This window comes from Bactrocera tryoni, chromosome 5 (genome assembly GCF_016617805.1).
Source record: "Bactrocera tryoni isolate S06 chromosome 5, CSIRO_BtryS06_freeze2, whole genome shotgun sequence".
Lineage (NCBI taxonomy): Eukaryota > Metazoa > Arthropoda > Insecta > Diptera > Tephritidae > Bactrocera > Bactrocera tryoni.
Window position 1 is genome coordinate 77,650,666 of NC_052503.1, and position 25,612 is coordinate 77,676,277.

Genomic DNA, 25,612 nt, shown 5'->3' on the forward strand with positions numbered 1-25,612 from the left:
AACAGCCGCCAGTCAGCCAGTAGTCGGACGTGAATACTCGGTCGTGCAGCGTGCGTTTGGGGAATAGTGGAAAAGTGAGCGTAGCAAACGAACGTGTTGTGAGGTGTCAGCGTTAGTTGTTTGTTGGCACAAAAAAACAAAGAAAAACAAAAAAATATAGAAAAAAACCAAAAAATATAGAAAACAATTCGTGAAAAGCACAAAGGCAACAAATTCAAGTAAATCAAAATATAACATAGAAATACAAACATACAAATATATACATGTATATTACGCTGTGCGACGCATTAACTTAGCTGCCAAGTAAATATTTTATTTTATTGCAGTCAGCTGCAAACAAATAACAACAACAACAAACAGCTAAATTTAAATAAAATCTAATGAAAATGTGTTTTTTCCGCGTATGTGCATTTGTGTGCGTGTATTGGTGCATCGCGTGGGCATTGGGCGAAACAAAACAAAATTGTTGAAAATGCACTAAAACACATACATTGTTGTTGTACTTAATATTGACCCAATTCAGAAAAATCGAAAAGCGAAAGAAATCATTAGAAAGCAAGCGAAGCTATTAATTGAGTCAATTGCTAACTGTTAAGTATTCCAAGGGTTCAAAATTGTTGTGGAATATAGTTGAAGGAAATATTAACCGATTTTTTTACACACAAAACTAGTATTGCACGCGCTTTTTTGCATATTTTTTATGAAACATTTTTTTTTTTTAATATTTTATGTTTGTTTAGTTTAGTTTAGTGGCTTGCTGCTTGCGGTAAACTGTAGTTTGTAGATAGCTAAAATAAAGAATTATTTAAAAATATTATGTTAGGTTAATCTGGTATCCAAGCATAGACCACTTTGGTCTTTTGCGATACCAGATGGAATTCACTTACTAAGTCCAAGTCGTCGTCTAAGTCATCGTTTAGGATACTTGCGCTTGACGCGACTCACTGTCGATACCTCCTACAGTGTATCATACCGAGGAGTAGTCATTGTTTAGGATGCCTGCGCTTGACCTGAATTACCTCCTTCAGTATATCACACTGTGGGGACGCTTACAGCGTAGTCTTGCCAATGCGCGGCAAGCGCGCAAGAGATGTTCCATTGTTTCTTTGGTGCCCTGCACTAGGCATTTCCTGCAGCCCTGCACTAGGTATTTCCGTCAGTTAGTACTTCCATTATGTTCCTACAGTCTCTTCTATCGAGTGCCAATAGGAATTTTGTGTACTTCCGATCTACCGTTTTTCACATGACTTTTGCAGTTCTGCACCGAGGTAGATCGTTTTATCATGTTGTCATTTTCCTTACCATGCTTCTGTCCAGATCGTTGAATAGACAATGCATGGGTGTTCCAATGTTGATCACGGTTTCGACGTTAGCTGTATACCATTCTTGCCAATCTCGTCCACTATTTTATAGCCTTTAAAGCCTGTGTGGCTTGGCATCCAGTAGAAGTGAAGTTGCTTACTTCTGTCAACACTTTCCACTGCTGTCCTGCTTTCCAAGACACTTCTGGCCGATATGCGATACGAGGTTACTGCCTTGATTGCTGCTTGGCTATTTACGTAGATGTTGACTCTGGAATTGCCTGCAGGTGCGTTAGAGACCAGCTCCGGGGCTTTCGCAATAGCAAAGACCTCAGCTTGAAATATACTGCCGTGGTATGCCGACTTAAAAGGTTGCCTTAAGCCTAACTCTGGACAGTATATTCCCGCACCAACTCCATCGTCCATTTTCGAGCCATCAATATGTCAACATATTGAAATATTTGAATTTTTCACATACATTTTGAGGTTAAGTTCAAAAGTTGTTGATACAAAAGTTATTGATTTTTTCATTACCCACAACTTATAGAACAAAAATTCCTATAGAACTCGTAGTTTAATTTTTTAATTTCGTGAAAAAAATTGAATTTCTTTTTCATACGAAACTCTATTTTACCGTCTACTACTTGGTAAAGTGAGCTAAATTTGCTAACGTACCTAATCAATGCAGATAAGTACGGGACACACGCACCATAAAACCATAAAACAAAAGAACACGAAGTACAAGTGTGGAAAATCGCTAGATAAAAGAAAAAAGTAAGGGAGGTCGGGCCGAACCAGCGCATACTACTGTGAGCAAAAAATAGTAAGACTTTTTAATTTAAATTTCGCGCGAAACCCCATTTTTCCAAGGTTGGTATGACTTTCAGTGACATCTGTGCCAGTTGCCACATCAAAATAATCTAGTTAGAGTTTAGAATACGCTTGTGTTTCTGAGGGAAAGTGCATCCAGTAAATTTAGAGATGAGTGAAATTATTCAACAAAAAGGTTTCATTAAATTTTATGTGCGGAATCAAATTTCATGATGATATGATATCCCAAATCCTATGTCCATTATTACGTGCACAAAGTCATAATACTCTTTTTGGAATGTGTTCCTCCGCTCGACAAAAAAAAAAACAAAAACAATGAACGCCAGCTATTTCATTTGCAACACGATTTCTTGGCAGGCAACTATGTGCTTTTGTTTCTATTTTTTCGTTCGCGTTCGAATTCTAATTGCATTTGTTGTGACAACAAACAGCTGGTTGTCTTACGAGTTTAACAGCTTACCACTCAAGCACACTAGTTAAACGGTAACTGTTGCGCTCTGTTTCATATATTTAATAATAATAGACGCTTATCAGCGCGCTGAAGCAATTCACTCAGATAAAAGCAAAAACAACAAGTACATAAGTACTCTAGTTATATGTATGTAAGTATGTATGTAAACTGGTAATTAATTGCATAGAATACGCCAACGCAAGTTTTATTAAAACACAGTCGTTAGTGTTTTTTAAACTCTGGTGAGTGAAGCATTTAATTAACTACTGATTTTTCATAATTTTTTTTCGCTTAGTGTTACAATTCTGTGGTTAATTTTGCAATAAATAAATAAAATTATAAATAAAATAAATACTAGCTATAAAAAATTAAATATTGTGTCACATACAACAACAACAAAGTAACCGGCAGTTTCACAGGTGTTCGCAGACCTGATAATGCATGTAAATTGCATGCTAATTGTTACAAACATTATTTGGGAAAAAATAAAAAAAAAAACTGAAACTTTAACTACGCTTTGGAAAATTATTTTTAGCAATTTACGTGAAGTTTTCTTGTCAAATAAAAAAGTTGTTCATGCAAGGGCTTGAGTTTGAGCGCCCAGTTTGTTTGACAGCTATATGCTATAGTAGTCCGATTTGAACCATGTGTTCACAGTTTATAGCGCTGCTTCGGATAATAATCTGTGCCAAATTTCGTAAAGATATCTCAGCAAATAAAAAAGTTGTTCATACAAGGGCTTGAGTTTGATCACTCAGTTTGTTTGACAGCTATATGCTATAGTAGCCCGATTTGAACCATTTGTTCAGAGTTTATAGCGCTGCTTCGGATAATAATCTGTGCCAAATTTCGTAAATATATCTCGGCAAATAAAAAAGTTGTTCATACAAGGGCTTGAGTTTGAGCGCTCAGTTTATATTACAGCTATAGTGGTCCGATCTGAACAATTTGTTCAGACATGGTAGCAATGTCTACGATAATACTTTATGCCATATTTCGTGAAAATATATGATCAAATAAAAAAGTTGTTCATACAAGGGCTTGAGTTTGAGCGCTCAGTTTGTATTACAGCTATACCCTATAATGGTTATGCGTAAAATTTCAGATCGATATCTCAAAACCTGAGGAACTACCTTGCGTAGACACAGACGCATATTGATGGCTATATTCCACATTTATATATCGATATGATATTTGATATTCTAATAGCTGTTATATTGATAGTAAACGTTTTTGTGCACTATTTCCGTCTCTTTCAATAACAATAGCCAATGTTGATCTATTGAAGGGCTGATTTTCATTTCGTTATCTAATATTTTACTCGAACACTTGTGAAGGAATACAGAAATCAACTCAAGAGCTCGAGTATTTTTATTTATAGTATAGTATAATGATTCATATCTTTGTGGTGTTTTAGGATGTCACAATCAACAGTTGTGTCCACCGAGTCTATTATGCATGACTACTGGAGCGGGTTATTAATAAATGTGCACTAAATTGACATATAAAATATTGCCTATAACTATCGCGATTCTTTCATGCAAAGATTCCCTCAATATTTGCTTAAAAACTCTTTTATTTTACTATTTTTTGGCTTTGGGATTGGAACTCCGATACTACAGTCCCTTTCAATTTGGCAATTCTTTGTGTTCAGTGTGTTATTGGTGAATTGAAAGTAGTTATGGCTAAGCTTAGCGTTCCCTCTGTGAGAAACATATAGCTGCAAACGTTTACCTCTCCTTGTTTTGCTGTAGATACTCTTGAAAGCATAATGTACATAAAACATACATATATACTCTGCTCTAAATAAAATTTACAAAAGAATCTTTTCTTTGAATAGAATACAGTACTTTACGATTTTTTGGTTAACGTGATTTGCTTTTGTTAAGTCATTGTCCATCAATCATTAAAACGATAAGTATATTCATCTTAACACCGATCCAAACAGATCGCCAGATCTGTCGAAATAACAGTCCTTGGCCGTATAAAATCTGATTCACTTTCGTTAACGTAGAACCGGCTGTCTTGGGAACCAATAAGTACTATATATTCATTAATATAAGTACTTATATTCATTAAATCGTCTGGTGGAATGTTTTTTAAAGAGATCTATTGATAAAGAAGTATATGTTTCTTCGCAGGAGTCTTCTCGTTTTTATTGAAAGGAAATATAATTTTTTTTTATGCCTTCCTCTAATAAATGTGGAACGATCTTCAATCAGTGATATATTTTAAAGCTCACAACTGCACTTAAAAATATCTAGATGACGTTAGATTTGAGCTCGCTGGCAAAAAATACCTGCAAAGGTATAGTCTAGTACCCTACATAACAGTCTAAGTGTGATCGCCCCTGCAATGCTGAGGAAACAGCTATCAAACCTAAGCATCTAATCATAGACTGGGTTAAAATTAATTATATTCTTGCGATGACAGGCAATACAAGAAGATTACGCAGATATCTTTACTATTTACTTCAGATCGGAAAAGGGGTTTCTGTGTCTGCCTTCGGTCAGTTTAAATTTGTATATATTTGGGCTGTCCAAGCAAGTCATCTGTAAAGCTTTTATTGAATTCTCTTACTATCCATCAGTGACCAGTCGATTTATCTAGCTTTCTAGACACATTTTACAAGTCAAATCGCTCTGATATATAATAATATGTGAAAAAAGTAAAATATGTACATATATGTACATACATACATATATGATAGACCAAAGTGACTTGCACTTAATTAACCCATTCAGTTAAGGAATGCAAGACGAACTCATTCGAGTATAAAATCTCGCGAAAAAAGAGCAAAAAAACGCTTATCATAATGAAAATTGTCTTTGTTTATCTGCGAGCTTTGGCATTACTTGGCATATTATTAAAATGATGAGTGCGCGTTGAATGCAATTATTAACTTTTATGTATGTTTGTATGTGTGTGTGGTTATTGCATGCGTGCAATCGCTGCTTCCTTAATTTATCTTTAAATATATAAAAGTTGCGTTTAAATATAAATATATCTTCATAAAACTATATTTGTATAGCCAACAGTAGTGGCTATTAACCTGAATACTTATTCGCACTTAAGTGCATACACTCACGGTCAATGTAATGTTACCACCTACATTTTTTCAGAATATTCCCGCAATGCTCGATGATTACAGGAAACAAGGTAACATTGCTGGCTTTAAAAGGCTCTTAATAAAATCAATATATTAAGCAGGCTTTAAGGAACGATTCGGTAAAAGTTTTACCAATTTTAAAACAAAATAACGATAACACAAACATACTGACACTTAAAACGCAATAACTTCACTTCCAATCGATGAAATGTCATGAAATTCTCACTGGAAAATCGATAAAGATAGCAGATTCTAACGCACCAGTCGACATATAGATGGCGCCAACAGAAGGCACTAGATTCAAAAAGTCCTGTTTACTTGGGAACCCACCTTGTATATAACTTTCTGCGTACCGTGTTTGCACTTACATCCACCGAATATCAATTACTCAACTCTTAGCTTGGCTCCACAGAAGTTTTAACCGGCTTCGCAAGCTTTGATTTCTTAAATTTCTGTTCATTTTATAATAGTTGATGTGTTTTTGTTCAAAAAATGTACTTGGTATACAGCAATATCAAATTTTCCGCGTGGTAACATTTTATTGGACACTAGCGTATAGTATGTGAATGCACTTGGACTGCTGGATACACGCCAGTCACGCAGGTTAATCTCATTGCCAACAAAGTGAGGATTGCACTTATTTTATTACTATTACTCTTTTTTATATGCATAAGTTTGTATGTAAATAAAAATGTGATGTGAGACATTGCATTTATAACTGCTGTCATTAGTGATGTACCTTGCACGCATGAGTCAGGTGCAAAGGTGCTACTCAAAACATTTGTTTCTTGGATGAAAACTCGCACAATGTTTTCTTCTATAAAATGTTAAGCATTATTATTAATTAGCAAATATTAATATTTTAATTTATATTATTTATTTACCTAACGCCTTATTTAGGCTACTAAAGCTGTTTCAAAGTTTCGTTTAAACGCAAGACTTATCGATCGATGGTTAATGAGCGGTAAAATAGGTTAGGTTAGGCTAAAGTGGCTCGATTTCACGTCATACATAGAGCTTTAGTTCCTTTGTAATGTCAGATGGAGTTTAACTATTAATACAAGCGGAAGTTTATGTCATACAGGTACCTAAAGCATTCTAGCTGGCCCCACCCTCCGTCTGTCACCCTTTTCGGGAATTTCATTGTGTACCGTCTTTAGCAACATGCGTATTTCTTGAACTGGTTCGGTCAAGCGGGTGATACGATTGGCAATCTTATCATCATCATCAGCTATTTCGCTTTCCGAAACGCCTTTGTGGTCTGGAACCCAGCATATATCCGTTCGCTTTCTGGCAGTCACTATATCTGCAGCCTCCTTGCTTCTATAGTCATTCTCTGACGCAATGCGATATGAGATTATTGCTTTTATTGCCGTTTCGATATCTGCAAAAATGTATGTATATTGTTATTATTTATGTCGTTTCCTGCGGTATTAGTTATCACACCAGCTTTCCTGACTGCAAATACTTCTGCCTGGAGTTTACTGCAGTACTCCGGTAGCTGGAAGGGTCGCCTGAGATCTAGCTCAACGCAAAAGATCCCGTCGCCCCCTCCATAAGCTGTTTTTGATCCGTTCGTGTAGATATTGCTGCTGGTGATTCGCATGCTTTTGCACCATCCACCTTCTTTTAGTGAAACCTTCTCTCCCAGATAAGGTGTATTTTATCTACCGACCCCCTGCCTATCGAGTTATGTTCGAAAATTCTTGTGGAAAATTCGCTTAACGCCACCAAACTTGCAGCTGATTTCGCTGCCGAGCTTTCTACTGTAATGTCAATTGGCGGCAGGTTGAGTAACCTTTGTGGGGGAGCCGTTGGAGTGATTCCTAGTGTTTCGGATATGCAGAGTGCAGTATAAGATTTTATCAGCAGCGGTCAACCACACTAAAGCACCGTAAAGTAAGATTTATTTGACTACTACTGTGTAACATCAATGTATAAGGACAAGTGATAGGGTCTTAGCATCTTCTTACATGCGCAGAGAGCAGCACTGGTTTTTTTCATCTTCCCTTCCACACTGAGTTTCCACGTCAGTTTGCTGTCCAAAATTACTCACAGGTACATATATACACATCTGCTTTACTGTCCAGCTTTGGCCAGACTAACTTTAAAGCATCTCGGTTGCCATACCTCAGGTCTTTTTGATCCATACCAGTTCTTGGCAAAACAACAGGCGTCTCTCGCTTATTCGTGACCTAACGAGAAATCAGCCAGTTTGCCTAACCTAACATAACTTAAGACTTTCTCCTTTATACTTTTTATCGGCAGCACTTTGTTCTAAGATTGCCTAAGTCATGCCATTATAAACATTTATAAACGTAGAGATTTCAGGTAAATAAGATTGTGATTACTTATCTTGATGAAATTGCAACAATTTGCTGTAATCTTTCACCCATCATTGAGATAAGAGGCATACTCTTAGCAATTATAGAATTTTTCACGTGTAAATAGTGACTGATTTCATTTTGTCAAGTACTATATTGCTGACTAATTTGCTGAACGTCAACTACTACTTATATACATATGCATATGGGATAATAGCTATAATTCGTTATCTGCATGTTCCATGCGTGTTAGGTAATAGGCTTAATCTTAAGAAGTTTAAAATTATTTAATTTACGATATTTCGACGTAGTACTCATAAATATTGAGTTGAGTAGAAGGTTGCCGTTTGCTGCTGCAAGGCCTATTCGAACACTTTAGTATGACAACTGCGCTCGAGCAGCTATAATTCGTGTTGGGATAACTACTAAGCCTAAGGGTAAGCACATAGTGAAATGGTAATCAACACAACCGGGAGTTCTTCGACAACATATTTTGAGTTATAAAGTACATCGCTTATACTTTCTTTTATGTTTGCTAATATTTGCATTTATTAAGTCATTGACCATCAATACTTAAAATGCTAATTATATTGGCTTAGATCGCATAAAAATTATAGTGTAAAGGTCGCATGGAAAATGTTTTTCTTAACAGACCGGAAGAGCTTCGAAGGCACATAGAACATTTTTAAAAGTAAGAGGCCAATTATCTCCGCCTTGCGACATAGTTGGCGCACCTAGAATGAAATCCGTATGATTTTTAGTTGGTCTTAACTTTCAAAAGACGCGTGTATAAATTTGACAGCTGTCAGATAATTAATTTGTGAATTATATAATTTTGAGTGAAGTGTTACAAGTATTGTGGGAAAAATGGATATAAAGGAATGTCGCATGTTGATAAAATATTGCTTTTTGAAGGGAAATAACTACAGTTAAAGTGAAAACTTGGCTTGATGAGGAGTTTGCGGCCACTGTCCCAGGAAAATCAACCATCACGGATTGGTCAAGAGAATGCACAGTACCACAAGTCAATAAAAACGATAGCAAAACTCCATGAACTGGGCTTCGAACTGTTTCCGCATCTAACGTATTCTCCAAATCTGGACCCCAGCGACTACTTCCTGTTCTCAGTTTTCAAAAGACTGCGCACTGGGAAGAAATTTTCGTGGAATGAAGAGGTGACCGCCGAAACTGAGGTCTATTTGGAAGGGCAAATCGTATTACAAAAATGCTTTCGAAAACTTGTGGGTCGCTATAATCAGTATATCACTCATGAAGGGAACTATGTTGAATGAAAAAACGAATGCCAAAAAATATTTTTTACTATGGTACGCCGGGGACTTTTTAGTTGACCTATTAGCAGTTAATAGTCGTGTTAAGTTATTTTATCAAGTTTAATACTTGAAGGAGCTTATAAGTATTAAGTATATAAGTACATGCGTGCTTTTAGCAAATTTAAGCTCCTCCAAGCCTCTGTACAATCATTACTATTGGAATTTAGTCCATGACCGCCATCAACAGCCATTTTTATTGAAATTTAGTTTGACTCGCTTAAGCTTAAGCGGAGCTTTTCTGGCATAGCTGAGCACACCACCAGTTTTGCAAAGCTTTTTGAGTTATGACATTTCATTGCACTGTTTAGACAGATGCTCTGCAGCTGACTGCATATCCTGTTGTTTGTTTACGAAATTGCATTCGTAGAAACGGTATAGTTTGTTATTGAAACGAGCAAAGCTTGGAAGTAGCACGCAGCGTTAATATTGAGAGTTTTACTATCGACGTAAGCATTATAAAGTGTCCATGAGAATTAATTATTTTATTTCTATAATTTTCTCATTTTCCCACAGTCTCCGACTCAGCATGTAAATCAGCATATATAACCCGGAATTGGTTTCTACAAAGCATCATTTGCTTCTAACTAAATTTTCATCAATGTTCAGAGAGTTCAAATGTCGTCCGCAAAGCTGCAAAACACAAACTGTTGACTACGCAAGATCCTTAACTAAAAGTACAAATACCAACAATGGGTAATTCTTGTAAAAAATCACAAAATCCAAAAATACCCGACGATGTCAATGATGGCCTTGAGACATTGGAGGAATATCGGAGCCGTTGGCGTTCGGTGCGCGTTATTTATTTTACAATGTTCCTGATGTCACTTGGCTTCAGTATTATACTAACTGGCATATGGCCGTACTTAAATAAGGTATACATATGAAATGGTTCCTAAGAAAGTACACATACTTTTTCACATATTACTTCATAGCTAGATCCAAAGGCGGGCAAAGAGTTCATGGGTCTCATTGTTGCCGCAAATCCGTTGGGTCAGATGATCTTCAGTCCGCTCTTCGGTTGGTGGAGCAATAGGATTGGTAGCATACGTTTACCCTTACTATGTTCGTTGGCGTTGTTCACATTCGCCAGTGGGCTATATTCATCACTGGAAATGCGTCCCGATCATGTCAAGTACTGGATGTTGATCTCACGTTTCTTAATTGGCGTCAGTTCGGCAAATATTGCTGTGTGCCGTTCGTACTTATCGGCAGCGACACGTTTGAGTGAACGCACGAAAGCCGTTTCGATGGTGTCACTTGCACAGGTGTTGGGCTTCATTGTGGGACCCGGTCTACAGACGGCTGTAACACCATTGGGTAATGATGGCTATAGTTTTCTTTGGGGCTCCATTGTTTTCAATATGTACACGGCTTGTGGCTGGATAAATGTACTTATGAGCATTGGCAACTTCGTCATGTTTCTGCCGGGACTATTCGAAGTAGTATAATTATTAGCTGGAAAATAGTGCTTTTTTCATAAGTCGTTCTGATTCACAGGAGCATAAGATAGCTGCACGCGAAATAATGATAAAACAGGGTAAAAGTTCGGAGCGTGAAACGTGGAAGGCCATCAAACCGGACTATGTGTCAGCCTGGACCTTAATTATGGCATTCTTCGTGTTGGTCTTCAACTTTGTGCTGCTTGAAACGTAAGTACTCCGTACTTATAAGTCATATTCGTAGCTTATCAAGTGGAGAGTTTTGTTTGTTGAATAACGATGGTGGAAGAAGCTTAAAGAATTTCGTCTATCTTCGAACCAGCATTAGCACCAACAACACGTCAGCCTCGAAATCCAATGCAGAATAACTCTGGCCAACAGGTGGTACTACGGACTGAGTAGGCAATTGAGAAGTAAAGTCCGCTCTCAATGAACAAAGACCAAACTACACAAGTCACACATCATCTTCGTGCTGCGTGCCTGCTATATAGTGCAGAGGCAGGGACGATGACAACATCTGATGAGTCGCCGTTACGACTTTTCGTGAGAAAGTTTCTGCGGAAGATTTATGGTCCTTTGCGCATTGGAAATGGCGAATATGGCAATAAAGAAGAAGAAGCTACATCGATGACCTTATTATAATAGCTTTAGCTTTTTTCTTTTTCAACTAAAATATCCTCAAGAGACTCTGCTGATTCATTGAGGGTACTTGTAATGAACAAGCATGTTCTTGAGGGTTCTTACTTTCTAAAGAAAAAATTCCTTATTCTAGCCTTTGAAAGTTTGACCTCTTCATCACTGTTGAACAAAAATGCTCTCCACCGAATATCCAATTCAATCTTTAATCCCTTAAATTAAAAATCCTCTTCTCTTTCAGACTCGGCACTTCTCTCACCATGGACCAGTTTGCATGGAGCAACCATGAAGCGCTCTACTACATGGGCATTCTGATGTCAGTGGGTGCTATTGTGGCACTCGCCACATTCGTTGCCATCAATCCGCTTTGTAAAGTTTTTCCCGAACACTATGTGCTCATATGGGGTGGCTTTTCGTTAATGGTACTCGGTCGTGTGCTGTATATACCTTGGGGCGATGGACCACCTGTTATTGCTGAAGTTTACAATGAAACATTACCGCTGACGGGCAATGCTACAATAGATCTCGATCCGAATGATATCGTATTTCTCGGCTGTCCCAAAACGCAGCCCTGGTGTGAGCTAACGCCAGCGCTGACTTTGACACAATTCATCATCGGCTACGCATTCACCTCGATTGGTTATCCGATCGGTGTCACATTGATACAGACGATCTTCTCAAAGGTTTTGGGACCACGACCGCAAGGTGTTTGGATGGGACTGATGACTGGTGCGGGTTGCTTGTCACGCGTATTGGGACCGGTTTTTGTAGGTGTGATCTATACACGCTATGGCACATACTGGACGTTCGGCATAACGTCGGTGATGATGTTCGTAGCCATGATTTGGTTGCTGTTATCTAAGTGCGTACTGTATTTACGAAAACTAAATGTTGTATATTCACTAATATGTACATATGTATATATATATATTCTAGAAATCGTTTGATACCACCGAGTTTCGACAATCCTATGGGTGCCGAAATGCAAACATTGAGTACAAATAAAGTGCCACTAGAATCAGCGGAAGTAGAGTACAAAATAGTGCCACAAATTGATGACGAAGCGCCGGCGCTGATAGAGAATGAAGATGAACTGGATACCGCTCTAAATACAGCGTTGTTTTCGGACAAAAATAACATAACTATAGTTGTAGCGGAAAACAGTTATAAGTAGGTGTACTATATGTGCCTCGGAAGTTCGGCTTGCATTACAAAACTTGTTGTTGAGCATAAACTCTGGTTTGAAAAAAGTAAAAATTACAAAATTATAAACAAATTATGAAATATCACTTCAAACCTTCTCAAAAAAGTTTTTTTGTGAATATAGTGTTATATATTCCTCTATGTAAATTATGTTTACGATAGTTTTAATATTAATTATGTCGAAATTATAGGTTTTTACAGTTGCCAAGTGTATTTGCTATTGTTTACTTTAGGATAAGTAATAATTTTATATATTTACATAAATATGTTTACAAATATATACTAAATTTGAATATTTTTATAAACGCAAATTTAGCTAAATAAGCAACAATAGTATTTTTAGCATATTTTTGAAATATATTTTTCAAGGTCAATATTAAAAATTAAATAATTGAGAATTTTAAATTGTTGAATATCAATATCGTAGCTCGAATTTCGCTACAATTTTTAACTCCGAACCATAAAATGGTTTTAAGTAGATTAGGCTAGGTTGAGTTCAAGGGTCGATCCTACCAGGGATTTCTTGGACAGCTAAGAACGACGATCTGTTGTATCTATAAAACTTCTATCGACGAAAAACGGGTTCCACGGAGCCGAAATTTCAGTTTTGGAAACAAGAAAAAGTCACACAGAGCCAAATCTGGTGAATACGGTGATTGATCGATGGTATTCATTGCGTTTTTTGGCTTTAAATTCGGTCACAATCGTGGCTCAATGAATTCTTCATCCATGTATGTACATACTTATATTCAAAAAGAATATTTTTACAATTAAGAGAAGAAGAGGAATTCATCTTTACTCTTCACTTAAGTATCAGCTATTGTTATGGTGTTGATCTCTGATCTGATCTATTGTGGATGTGTTGATCTCACATAACTCTCTGTTTACAAACAAAACGCCTGAAACTCAACTTTCCTCTTGAGTGCATTCTATTCTCATATGAGTAGCAACTTGTTTCACCGATGAGCTCTTTTAGTGATTTCACTACAAAATGAAAACAACTTAAAAGCTAGGCTACTATTAGCGAAATAAATAGTAACTAGATTTCTGCAAACTAAGTGTTATTAATAGCGGGTGATCCAAGTAGAGATACTTTTTTCAATAGCCTTTTCTTGACAGATCTCGCGTTAGTCGTGTCAAGCTGCCATGCTATTTTTATCCAGTATTGTTTGGCTTTTCGGCGTGGAAAGACTTACGCCTGAAAAACATTAAATCGTTCAACTTTATTTCGTGCGTTTCGCGATATTTCGAGCTGCATTATGTTTTCACTCTACACACCATCACATATGCAGGTGTACGAGATCACTGCAAAACCGTTTCTGGGCGAATAAATTCCAAAAAATATATATGTATACATACATATGTACATATATATTCTTATATACTTATACATATTATCGCCATAGAGTACCAACGAACTAGGAGACCTGGGTTAATCACTAATTTTTCTAAAAATACTGGATTACTGAAACCAAAAAGAAAGTAAAAAAGGAAAACTCCGAAAACAACATTCACGATCACATTTAGTACCGACAAATTGCAACAATTGACCTCCGAGTTCCGCATATAAAGACATGACTACAAGTGGCGAAAAATTTACCTATTCAGACCACGACAGACAGGAGACTACGAACAAGTCTTTTAATTTTTAAGATACCGATTTGCTTTTTTGTATTTCATACTACAAAAAATCACTCGGTGCTATGATTAAAAATTTAAGTAGATACCATTTTTTCGGTAGACATTTTTTCCGCCTATTTTGAGTAAGTGAAATTTCTCTGTTAAATTCTGTGTTTTTTCCTCGCCGCAAACTTAGTTTCTTAAATTTGTTGTGAAATCGTTTAATCTGGTTGGATTTGCAAATTTCTAAACTCTTGTAACATATTGCTCATAATATCATAGTTTTGTTCACCTAGCAGTTGTATGTATCACCTAAAACTAAGCGAGATAGATATAGGGTTATATATAAATAAATGATCAGAATGACGAGGCGAGTTTAATTCTGAGTGACTGTCTGCCTGTCCGTCCGTCCCTTTGTCTGTAAAAATTGAGACATCTTGATGTAACTTTGTACAAGTGTTTTTTTGCAAAAAAAAAAGTGAGGATGAGTTCGTAAATAGGCATAATCGGACCACTTACACGTTCACAAAACGTCATATAATCTCGCTCACTTCCCATATAACCATAAAACTTTAACTAAATGTGCCAGAGACCAGAGACAAATTGTACACTCGAGATGAAAAAAAAGGGCTTTACAGGAGTCGGTGAACACCCGGGATCGATATTTACAATCATTTGTGAAATTGTCGATCGATTTGAATTGGGTTAGGACACACATGAGTTCCAACTTCAAGAGTTTTCGAACATCAAAAAGGACTTATGGATATAAAAAAGACAATAGCTATTCAAATATCAAACTTGTTTCGAAGTTCGGCCGTAGGATATACGAGTAACCTGCAACAGTTGTTTCTCTTTGTAGTCGAGCCGCCAATAAACAATGGTTACTTGCATGCAATAAAGTAATAAATATTGACCTATAAAATCAAGCGAATATGCTATATAAGATCATACTTTTACAAATTCCTATAGTTCTTAAGAGAGATTGTGCTTTGCTCTTCACTTAAGTATCAGCTATTGTTATTGGTGTCCACTGTACATGATGTGAGAGATTATCGCAAAACTCTCTGCTTATGAATTTTATAAACAAAACGTTTAAGCTTCAAAGCACTTAAGTGAGCCATTTGTATGTACGTAACTTTTCTCTTAAAGTGATTTCACAATGACATTTAATTGAACTACTGAATAGCTACGCTATCGTTACTTGTATAAATAGTAAATCGATTTTCGAAAGTTGTTCAGTCTTTCACTAGTCTTCATTTGTGCAAACAGTTGGTGTTCTTTTCCCAAACTAAGTGTTATTAATATAATGGAACGTTGGCAAAATCGTGTTGCAGTCGTTACCGGCGCCAGCTCCGGCATAGGGGCTGCCACCGTTAAGGATCTGTTGAAAGCTAATTTGATTGTCGTGGGTCTGGCGCGGCGCTTGGAGCGTATGGAAGCACTGAAGGCACAATTACCCGCTGAACAACAAAAACGCTTTCACGCCGTCGCTTGTGATGTTTCCTCACAGGAATCCGTTGACACGGCATTCGATTGGATCATCAAGGAATTGGGAGGTGTCGATATCCTTATCAATAATGCGGGTATTTACGCCGCTGGCCAGGTTAGCACTCAGGATCCGGTAGAATTGCAAAAAGTTTTACAAACCAACGTAATGGGCGTGGTATATTGCACACAGCGTGCCTTTAAATCGATGAAAGAACGTAATTTTGATGGTCATGTGGTTGTTGTTAATAGTGTGGTGGGTCACAGAATACCTATGACGTTCGGTAACAATGAGCCACCAGCGGTTTCTATTTATCCGTCTTCTAAGTATGCACTGACCGCCTTATCGGAGGTATTGCGTCAGGAATTTAAAGGACTGGGCACCAAAATTAAGATTACTGTAAGTATATTTTGAGTAACAGTTATGTATATGTAAATATAACATGCAGGGATATAAATATGTAATGTATATATATAGATACATATATAGGCTTCTATAAATGTATGCGCAAACTATGCGTATGAGGTTTCGATTGTCAAGTATTGATAAGAAGATCAGATGTTGTCGTCGCCCATGCCTCTGCGCCATAGACCGGGATGGGAATAATGAGTGACTTAAAGAGTTTGGTCTTTGTTCGTCGAAAGAGGACTTTATTTGCCTACTCAGTCCGAAGTAGCACCTGTTGGCAGGAGTTATTATACGTTTTATTTCGAGACTGGCATTGTTGTTGGTGATAACACTGGTTCCAAGATAGATGAAATTATCTACGACTTCGAAGTTATGACTGTCAACAGTGACGTGGGAGCCAAGTCGCGAGTGCGACGACTGTTTGTTTGCAGACAGTAAATATTTCGTCTTGCCCTGGAGAAAGGAAAACTAATGACGCGGGAGTTGCGACCATTGATATCAATATCATCGACATAGGCCAGCAGCTGTACACTCTGATACCTTCTCTATTTAGTATTTTCTCCAAGAGTAGATTGAAGAAGTCGTACGATAGGTAGTCGTTTTGGCAGAAGCCTCGTTTGTTATCGAACGGCTCGGATAGAGCCTTCCCGATCAGGGCAAAATTTGGGAATTGCTCAACGTCAGTTTACACTGACGTATTAATTTTGCGGGGATACCAAATTCAGAGATAGCGGCATAAAGGCAGCTCCTTTTCGTGTTGTCAAAAGCGGGTTTAAAATCGACGAAAACGTGGTGCGCGTCGATCCTTTTTTAGCCGAAACTGATGCATGCTTCTTATCAGTTCTTCGCCGTATTTGAACAGCTCGTCCGGCAATCCATCGGCCCCCCCGCTTTGTTGTTCTTCAGAGGAGTAATTGCTATTCGAACTTCTTCATGGTTCGGCAATGGAACGTCTCCTCCATCGTCATCGATAGATAATTATTTTGTAGAATTTTTTAAGTTTATTTTTGTTTGGAGGCTTTCGGGTATAAAAGTTATAACTAGTCTCTTCTTTGAATTAAATGAAATGTAAATATACACTTTCTTCCATACGAAAATATGAGAAATGTCATTAGTCATACGTTCTTATACATCTAAACTCGGACTCATTCCGAATTACCTCCTTTTTTAGGCTATATCCTACTTATATGCTTTAATCACTATTATTTTTTTGTCTTGCAGAGTGTTAGCCCCGGCGTAACCGATACGGAAATTGTGCCAGATGCACTTAAGGGCGCTCCAAGCCTGAAATCGGAGGATGTTTCGAGCTGCATTCTGTTTACACTCTCCACACCACCACTTATGCAGGTGCACGAGATCACTGTGAAACCGCTTTTAGGCGAATAAATTTAAAAAAAAAAATATGTATATAAGTTAAGTACTTATGTAGTCAATTGTGAAATATTTAATTACTTGCAATAAAATTAATTTTAATTGATTACGACATTTTCTCTGAACATCCCTACCGTTTTACATTGATGCATACTCGTCATACGTCAATGCTAAGAGTTCTGGATAGCTTCTCTGCACTTTCTGCATGTATCATCCATCGGCCCATTCGACTCGTATGTGCTGTCAGTAGGTTGTGACCCGTCATGAGGCCAACAACCATCCGGCAGTCCTTTAGAGACCGTGTGAGGAAAAAACCTGCGAGTTTTCCTATCGGACGCTTGCACATGATATTAGCGATGGTGCATGTATTTAAGACATTCCATTTCCTGATCCGTCTGTCAGCACTTTCGGAATTTTCATTATATATCGTTTTTAGCGACTACCGTTTCCTGTTCTTATTAGGTAGTTAGACGAATGTTAATTTGGCAATCTCTTCGACATTATTTTATGGCCATTTTCTGACGTAACAGGATGTGAGATTATGGCAAAAACTTCTGCTTTGAAGATAATGAAGTATTCCAGAAGAATGAAGGGTCGCCTAAGATCCCGCTCTGAGCAACAGATTCCGGCTCCCACTCCATTAGCCATTTTTGAACTGTCTGTGTAAATGTTGTAAGTTCCGCTGGTGAGTCACATCCTCCTGCACCATCCACCCTGTTTTGAAATGATCTAGCATCTTCTCTCCCGAATAAAGCGCGAGGTTATATGCTTGTCCAGCCCATTGGTGTTTGGTGCTTAGAGATACTTCTTACCGCTAGCGCTATAAATAGCAATCAGATTTCTCTAAACACATCAGTTTTTCACTAGCCTTCAGTAGATCAAACAGTTGGTGTGATTTTTCTAAACGAAGTGTAATATAATGGAACGTTGGCAAAATCGTGTTGCAGTCGTTACCGGCGCCAGCTCCGGCATAGGGGCTGCCACCGTTAAGGATCTTTTGAAAGCTAATTTGATTGTTGTCGGTCTGGCGCGGCGTTTGGAGCGCATGAAAGAACTGAAGGCACAATTACCCGCTGAACAACAAAAACGCTTTCACGCCGTCGCTTGTGATGTTTCATCACAGGAATCCGTTGACACGGCATTCGAAAGGATTATCAAGGAATTGGGAGGTGTCGATATCCTTATCAATAATGCGGGTATTTTTGCCGGTGGCCAGATTAGCACTCAGGATCCGGTGGAATTGCAAAATGTTTTACAAACCAACGTAATGGGCGTGGTATATTGCACACAGCGTGCCTTCAAATCGATGAAAGAACGTAATTTTGATGGTCATGTGGTTGTTGTTAATAGTGTGGTGGGTCACAGAATACCTATGACGTTCGGTAACAATGAGCCACCGATTTTTTCTATTTATCCGCCATCTAAGTACGCTATAACTGCCCTCACCGAGGTATTGCGTCAGGAATTTAAAGGACTAAACACCAAAATTAAGATTACTGTAAGTATATTTTGTGTAACAGGTATATATGCGTACATATGACATGTAAAGATATAGATATGTAATATGTATATAGATATATTGATAAATAGATAGGCTTATATGTACATATTCATGCGCAAAGTATGCGTGTGAGCTTTCGATTGTCCAGTGTTGATAAGAAAGGGATAAATGCCAGGTCAGGACATCCATGACTATAAATGTAAAAGGTTATATACAGTTAGAAGGCCGAAAAAAGCGAATTTACCGGAATTTTTTTGGAGAAAACTTTTAAATTTTTTGACAAAAATTTGTACACATATCTTTTAACTGTAATTTAAGACTCAATATTAGTAAAAATATGTATTTGGAAAGGAACTACAGTTGATCTCCGAGAGCTCTTCGCAAAAAAGGCGTTTTACGGTGAGCACTCTATCTCTCAACTGGATCCTTTGAAATTAAAAAACCAAACAGATTTCGTTAAAGTAATGCTAAATCTGATAATTAATCGAAGGAACAAGCGAAATAAAATTTGGGCACAAATTGGCGATTTCTCAAAAAAAATTTTTGACCAAATTTCGGCCGTAAATTGTTTAAAACGAAAAATATTGATCGGTGAGAAAAAATCTTCGATTAATTACTAAAAAATATATTTAAGAAGCTCGCTTTAAAATTTGAGACTAATCGGTTTAACCGTTTCCGAGTAACGTTGGTCACCGTCTTTGGAAACATCATTTTGAGAAAAACGAGTTTAAAGTTTGGAATGCACTTTACAAACACTCTGAAGTGAATATTTTTAAATACACATACATATATACATATCATCACCTAAAATGCAAAACAACCTATCATAAAAAAACAAATATCGCTGTCAGATAAAATAGCCAATATATAATCAGTTTATAACCAAAACTCAAATTTTGTTTCAATACAATATGAGTGTATCATAACCAATATATAATCAGTTTATAACCAAAACTCAAATTTTGTTGCAATATGAGTGGTTTCTTTTATATAGTTTTTCCTTCGCCTGTGAAGGTGTAAAAAGTGATGTTACGTTATTTTGCATTTTAGTTGACGATATGTATGTACATTAAGAAAATAAAATAAAAAAATCTATTTTGAAAATTCTAAATGTATATAAAACCTTTTAAAAGGGTATACGCGAATTGCTAGAATAGATATTTTTAGAATGTAATTGAATGGTAATTAGTTCCATATGAATATGTTAAGGGTATAGTTGGAGATAAATTATTTATATCCTTGTTTTCAAGGTTTCCTTTAAATGTTAGTATAAAAAAAAAAAATAACTCATTTGCAGAATTTTTTAAGTTTATTTTTGTTTGGAAGCTTTCGGGTATAAAAGTTATACTTAGTCTCTTCTTAGAATATGATCAAATAAAGAGGAACAATTCGTTTCATATGAAAAGATGAGAAATGTCATTCGTCATACGTTCCTTTACATCTAAACTCGGACTCATTCCGAATTATCGCATTTTTTCGGGCTATATCCTACTTATCTTCCCATGTATTTATAAGCCTTAATATATATATTATCTTTTGTGTTGTAGAGCATTAGTCCAGGTTTAACCGATACGGAAATTGTGGTAGATGAATTTAAGGGCGCTGAGTTTCCAAGCCTGAAATCGGAGGATGTTTCGAGCTGCATTCTGTTTACGCTCTCTACACCACCACATATGCAGGTGCACGAGATCACTGTGAAACCGCTTTTGGGCGAATAAATTCAAAACATTTTCTCTTCTGAACATCCCTATAACGGATAGTTTAATATATTATATGTATGTATATTTTAACTGCCGCACGTGCATGAACATGTATTTTATATAGTTTCACCTCTTGCCGATAAGGTTAAAATAAATATAATTAACTATTATTTACAGTTACTTGTACTTGTTACATGATTAAATCAACTGATAAAGTGCACTTTTATATCGCCAGTAACTTTCCAATTGTGCATCATAAAGGGTACTAATTAGATTAATGAAGTAGATTTATATTAAGGGCACCAGTAGTTGGGTTCTAAATATAAAAAGCACAAAAGTCATAATTTGTATATTAAAAAGTTCATTATATAATTCCATTGGCTTTTAAATCTAACCTATGACTGCTTTAAACTCTGTAACTTGACAATTATTTGGGTTTTGAACATTTGTTCGTCAAAAATATAATATAAGATTTGGTAAAACTGCCTCCAAATTTAAAACTTTTAACTGAAAGGTTGTAAAAGTCGTCAATATCTCCAAAACAGATTTCATATTTGGAGAGAAGACATTACAATTTTGTTTAGGCGATTTTTTTCACTGAACAATTTATAATCGTTATCATCGTATTGTCAGAGCAACAATTGAGTGTCTAATGGAAAAATTTGAATCCACAGGCACAGCACAAAATCTTTTTGTGCCAGTGAGACAAAGAAGTGCCCGTAGTGTTGAGAATATTGCTGCCGCTAGCGCGTCAATTGAAAAAGACCCAAATCAGTCTCTAACACGTCGTTCTCAAGCGTTCGGTATCTCTGTGACGTCGTTGTGGCGAATTTTGCGAAAACATCAAGACGCAAGAACTGAACCCCTTTCACCACCAGAATCGTCGTATGTTCGTGAATTGGGTTGAGCAACAACTTGAAAATGATCCGGATTTTCATTGAAATATCATCTTCAGCGATGAGGCTTATTTCTGACTGAATGGCTTCGTCAATAAGCAAAATATGCGTTATTGGTCAGGCGGCAATCCACACATACTCCATGAGTCATCATTGCATCACGAAAAAACTACGGTTTGTTTACATTTTTTTCTCTTTGTAGTGTCTCAATAAGCTGTTATAATGTAATATATTTCCAATGCTGACAAGTAGATGGCGCAAAAGTAGAGTCGCACCGAGAGATTTAGAGTGGATCAGTCTCAAATCACTTCGAGGAAGTGGTATAAATTTATAAGATTAGTGGGATAAACTGCTCAACAGAACCGAATCGTGTAATTAAGGCCATAAACTTAGACTTATCTTTATTGCTATATTTTAGTTCGAGTCCGCTAAATTATACAATATTAAAAATTTCTTCAAATGAGATATGTGTGATATGAGATATCAACTCCACCATAGAATTTAATTGAAATCGGTCGAGTGGGTTTCGAGATATGTGATTTCATTTCATTGCAATAGTGGGGGGTGCCACGCCTATTGTGAAATTTTGAACTCGATTCCTACAAAGTCCTCATACAATCGCGGGGGTAAAATTAAATGTGTCTGATCCGATTATGCCACTCGTCCTTACTTTTTTGTCATGGAACACGTCAACAAATTGTCATCAAGATTTCTCAATTTTTACTCAAATTATCGCTTTTATGGACGGGTAGATGGACAGATGGTCAGACGGAGGGACGGACATACAGTCATTCAAAATTCAACTCGTTTAGTCACTCTGATCGTTCATATATGTCTTTAACTCCATATCTATCTCGATACAAATAAAAATAGTGACGCAAACAACCGTTAGGTTGACAAAACTATTATACCCTGTGCAAGATGTTGCGTGAGTATAAAAATAACTCAGCGCTATGATATAACAAGATAAGGAAATTCTTTTTTGGTAGACAATTTGCATTGATTTTTTTAATTTTCATTGATTTTGAGAGAGTAAGAGAAGTTCTATTTTTAAATTTGTTCTGCAATCGCTTAATCTAGTCATTCGTTTATAAAGTATAATAATTGATATTTATTACTTCCCCGGAACACTAATAACTGCATGCGAAATAATGGTAAAACATGGCAAAAGTTGCTGTCAACACAACATTGATTTTTGACCAGTTTTGACATTTTTTTCTTTGCCACGATATTCAGCCGATTCATCGTCTATTTCTGGGTCGTAAGCATAGATCCAAAACTCATGACATCCTGGTAGCCGGAAAGCATTGTTTCACAGACATTAACCCGAAACCGTTTCTCGAAAAAAATGAGAGATTTCGGAACCAATCGTGCGTTCTCTTTTCTTAAGCCCAAATGATCTTTCAAAATGATTTTCACTGACCCTTCCGATATTTCAACTATGCCAGTAAGATCTCTGACTGCTAATCGTCGATTCTCAAACACCAACTCCTTTATTTTATTGACGTGTTGATCATTAGTTGATGTTGATGGCCGTTTTGGAAGCGTTCTCAACCCTCCTTGAATAATTTGTACCAATCAAAAAGACAACAAACAATTATGACCGAAGGCCTTTTCCCACATCTTGAACGTTGCGGCACCCGTTATGTTGTCTTCTTAAGGCGTACTACTGGTGGTTGCTTTACATCAACTTGTCTATCGGTGAATTAAAGCATAAAAACACGAATGAGGTTTTCTTCTCAGCAAGTTTCGTTTTTCGGATGAGGTATTTCTTTCTTAACGAGACCGCCTTTGCGATAATAAAACAAATATGATGAGGACTTATACCTTTCGACTTCCAGTGGAACTAGTTGAAATTGGAATAAATCGTCTAAGCAGCTTTGTACTGATTGCAAGACGTTTTGAGCATACATGAGTCCCAACTTCAAAAGCTTTCGGAGAACATAGAGATCTTAACTAAACAAATATTAGGCCCGTTTCGGAGATCGGTCATGAAATCTAACACGTAACAATAAAATATTAAATATTGAACTATAAAAGCAAGCGCAGAGTCCATTGAAGAGCATATTACGCTAATATCTATGTATATCCCTGCTTGTTCGGCCGTAAGAGAAATTACTCTTAAAATTACTTTTACTTTTTACTAAGTATCAGCATACATACATACATATATTATTCAGAAATCGCTGAGTCACTACAAAACGCTAACATTTAATTGGACTACTTAATAGCTACGCTACTGTTAGCTGTATAAATAGTAAATCGATTTTCGGCAGTTTTTCAGTCTTTCACTAGTCTTCATTAGTGCAAACAGTTGGTGTTCTTTTCCCAAACTAAGTGTTATTAATATAATGGAACGTTGGCAAAATCGTGTTGCAGTCGTTACCGGCGCCAGCTCCGGCATAGGTTCTGCCACCGTTAAGGATCTGTTGAAAGCTAATTTGATTGTCGTGGGTCTGGCGCGGCGCTTGGAGCGTATGGAAGCACTGAAGGCACAATTACCCGCTGAACAACAAAAACGCTTTCACGCCGTCGCTTGTGATGTTTCCTCACAGGAATCCGTTGACACGGCATTCGATTGGATCATCAAGGAATTGGGAGGTGTCGATATCCTTATCAATAATGCGGGTATTTACGCCGCTGGCCAGGTTAGCACTCAGGATCCGGTAGAATTGCAAAATGTTTTACAAACCAACGTAATGGGCGTGGTATATTGCACACAGCGTGCCTTCAAATCGATGAAAGAACGTAATTTTGATGGTCATGTGGTTGTTGTTAATAGTGTGTTGGGTCACAGTATACCTATGACGCTCGGTAACAATCAGCCACCAGCGCTTTCCATTTATCCGTCTTCTAAGTATGCAGTGACCGCCTTATCGGAGGTATTGCGTCAGGAATTTAAAGGACTGGGCACCAAAATTAAGATAACTGTAAGTATATTTTTTATATACATTGACATATCTATAATACGTAAATAGGGCACGTTGCGTAAATTATGCGTGACAAGTTTCGTTTTCAATTTGTCGATTAGATAAACATATGTAAATGCCAGTCATGACTTTTTAGTACATACAATATACATATGTATGTTCATAAATCAGCAAACATACGAACCGGTTCACATATACAGTAAACTTGTGCGAGTAATATTCAAAGCGATTAGATTTAAATTTGTACGAATTTTTACAGTTAGTATTTTTTTTTAAGCTTTTGACTATAAAAAGGTACAATTAGTCGCTTCTGAGATCAGGAGTGCGATCAATGGACGGAATTTGTCTCTGAGGAGGTTAATTATGACCTTAAACCTTAGTAAGTTATAATCTCCCCTTAGCAGCTTTTGTGCTTAAGCTTTGCTTACTGCCAGTAATTTTCTCTGTCGACCCTTTCCTCCGAGCGTAGCAGCTCTTTTACGGTGAGGAACCTTACCGCAATACAGGGTTTTGGTTCTATTATTCTAGAAGCCGAAGCTTCGCTCGGTTTCTTCGTCAGCCAGCTCTTTACTGGCTACTCCTTTATGCCTCAGCACCTAGATCAGGTGTACATGTTTGCAGATTGATAGGCTATTCAACCTTCCTAGGCATTGCTTACGGTCTTTAAGCTCCGAAGAGTTCTTTACTTTCTAAAAGGAATGATGGTTGTTTTTAACGGATTAATGTCACAAGTTCTTTTGCGTCTAAATGCGTACTCAACCCAGACTTTTTGCATTTTTTCAGGTTATAGATACACCTATTCGTATCTACTTGCATTAATCTATATAATTTTTTTCTTGCAGAGTGTTAGTCCCGGTTTAACTGATACTGAAATTGTGCCAGAACATTATAAAAACTCCGGCATACCAATTCTGAAAGCGGAAGATATTTCGAGCTGCATTTTGTTTACACTCTCCACACCACCACATATGCAGGTGCACGAGATCACTGTGACAGCATAAATACAAAAAAAAATTTTGTATCGGTTTATATGTATTTCGTAAAGATGCTCTACTAAATGCTTACGATGTATCAG

General features: G+C 37.0%; 4 protein-coding genes and 1 long non-coding RNA gene across 8 annotated transcripts; 4 read left to right on the plus strand and 1 right to left on the minus strand.

Moving 5' to 3' along the window:
- The first annotated feature begins 14 nt into the window (after positions 1–14).
- On the plus strand, positions 15–12,941 carry LOC120779034 (major facilitator superfamily domain-containing protein 8). Of its 4 annotated transcripts, none has more exons than XM_040111156.1 (6): positions 15–218; positions 9,861–10,219; positions 10,280–10,786; positions 10,845–10,996; positions 11,664–12,284; positions 12,359–12,941. In XM_040111156.1, exons 2-6 carry the CDS (start codon positions 10,037–10,039, stop codon positions 12,594–12,596), a joined length of 1,701 nt encoding a protein of 566 aa, XP_039967090.1. In that variant the 5' UTR covers positions 15–218; positions 9,861–10,036; the 3' UTR covers positions 12,597–12,941. The 4 variants fall into 4 exon arrangements, with proteins under 4 accessions (XP_039967090.1, XP_039967089.1, XP_039967091.1 ...); XM_040111155.1 differs by lacking the exon at positions 15–218 and adding an exon at positions 8,364–8,453; XM_040111157.1 differs by lacking the exon at positions 15–218 and adding an exon at positions 9,656–9,793.
- Positions 6,301–8,241, minus strand: LOC120779036. Its single transcript, XR_005705598.1, has 4 exons — positions 7,666–8,241; positions 7,139–7,576; positions 6,577–7,076; positions 6,301–6,509 (listed from the first exon to the last, which is right to left on the minus strand). It is a non-coding gene; the product is annotated as an uncharacterized LOC120779036 (long non-coding RNA).
- A 2,550-nt stretch (positions 12,942–15,491) lies between the features above and the next one.
- Positions 15,492–17,582, plus strand: LOC120777837 (farnesol dehydrogenase-like). Its single transcript, XM_040109374.1, has 2 exons — positions 15,492–16,130; positions 17,361–17,582. Exons 1-2 carry the CDS (start codon positions 15,552–15,554, stop codon positions 17,523–17,525), a joined length of 744 nt encoding a protein of 247 aa, XP_039965308.1. The 5' UTR covers positions 15,492–15,551; the 3' UTR covers positions 17,526–17,582.
- Positions 17,583–18,379: 797 nt separating this feature from the next.
- On the plus strand, positions 18,380–20,730 carry LOC120777836 (farnesol dehydrogenase-like). Its single transcript, XM_040109373.1, has 2 exons — positions 18,380–19,008; positions 20,559–20,730. Exons 1-2 carry the CDS (start codon positions 18,430–18,432, stop codon positions 20,727–20,729), a joined length of 750 nt encoding a protein of 249 aa, XP_039965307.1. The 5' UTR covers positions 18,380–18,429; the 3' UTR covers position 20,730.
- A 3,153-nt stretch (positions 20,731–23,883) lies between these two features.
- On the plus strand, positions 23,884–25,612 carry LOC120777839 (farnesol dehydrogenase-like). The gene is made up of 2 exons (XM_040109375.1): positions 23,884–24,537; positions 25,380–25,612. Exons 1-2 carry the CDS (start codon positions 23,959–23,961, stop codon positions 25,536–25,538), a joined length of 738 nt encoding a protein of 245 aa, XP_039965309.1. The 5' UTR covers positions 23,884–23,958; the 3' UTR covers positions 25,539–25,612.

Excerpts from the sequence above, each read along its gene's own strand:
- LOC120779034 (XM_040111156.1), top strand. The coding sequence starts at position 10,037 with ATGGGTAATTCTTGTAAAAAATCACAAAATCCAAAAATACCCGACGAT. Across the intron at positions 10,787-10,844 it reads TTCTGCCGGGACTATTCGAA|GAGCATAAGATAGCTGCACG; the intron begins GTAGTATAATTA and ends TCTGATTCACAG. Across the intron at positions 10,997-11,663 it reads AACTTTGTGCTGCTTGAAAC|ACTCGGCACTTCTCTCACCA; the intron begins GTAAGTACTCCG and ends CTTCTCTTTCAG.
- LOC120777837 (XM_040109374.1), top strand. The coding sequence starts at position 15,552 with ATGGAACGTTGGCAAAATCGTGTTGCAGTCGTTACCGGCGCCAGCTCC. Across the intron at positions 16,131-17,360 it reads GCACCAAAATTAAGATTACT|AGTGTTAGCCCCGGCGTAAC; the intron begins GTAAGTATATTT and ends TTTGTCTTGCAG.
- LOC120777836 (XM_040109373.1), top strand. The coding sequence starts at position 18,430 with ATGGAACGTTGGCAAAATCGTGTTGCAGTCGTTACCGGCGCCAGCTCC. Across the intron at positions 19,009-20,558 it reads ACACCAAAATTAAGATTACT|AGCATTAGTCCAGGTTTAAC; the intron begins GTAAGTATATTT and ends TTTGTGTTGTAG.
- LOC120777839 (XM_040109375.1), top strand. The coding sequence starts at position 23,959 with ATGGAACGTTGGCAAAATCGTGTTGCAGTCGTTACCGGCGCCAGCTCC. Across the intron at positions 24,538-25,379 it reads GCACCAAAATTAAGATAACT|AGTGTTAGTCCCGGTTTAAC; the intron begins GTAAGTATATTT and ends TTTTTCTTGCAG.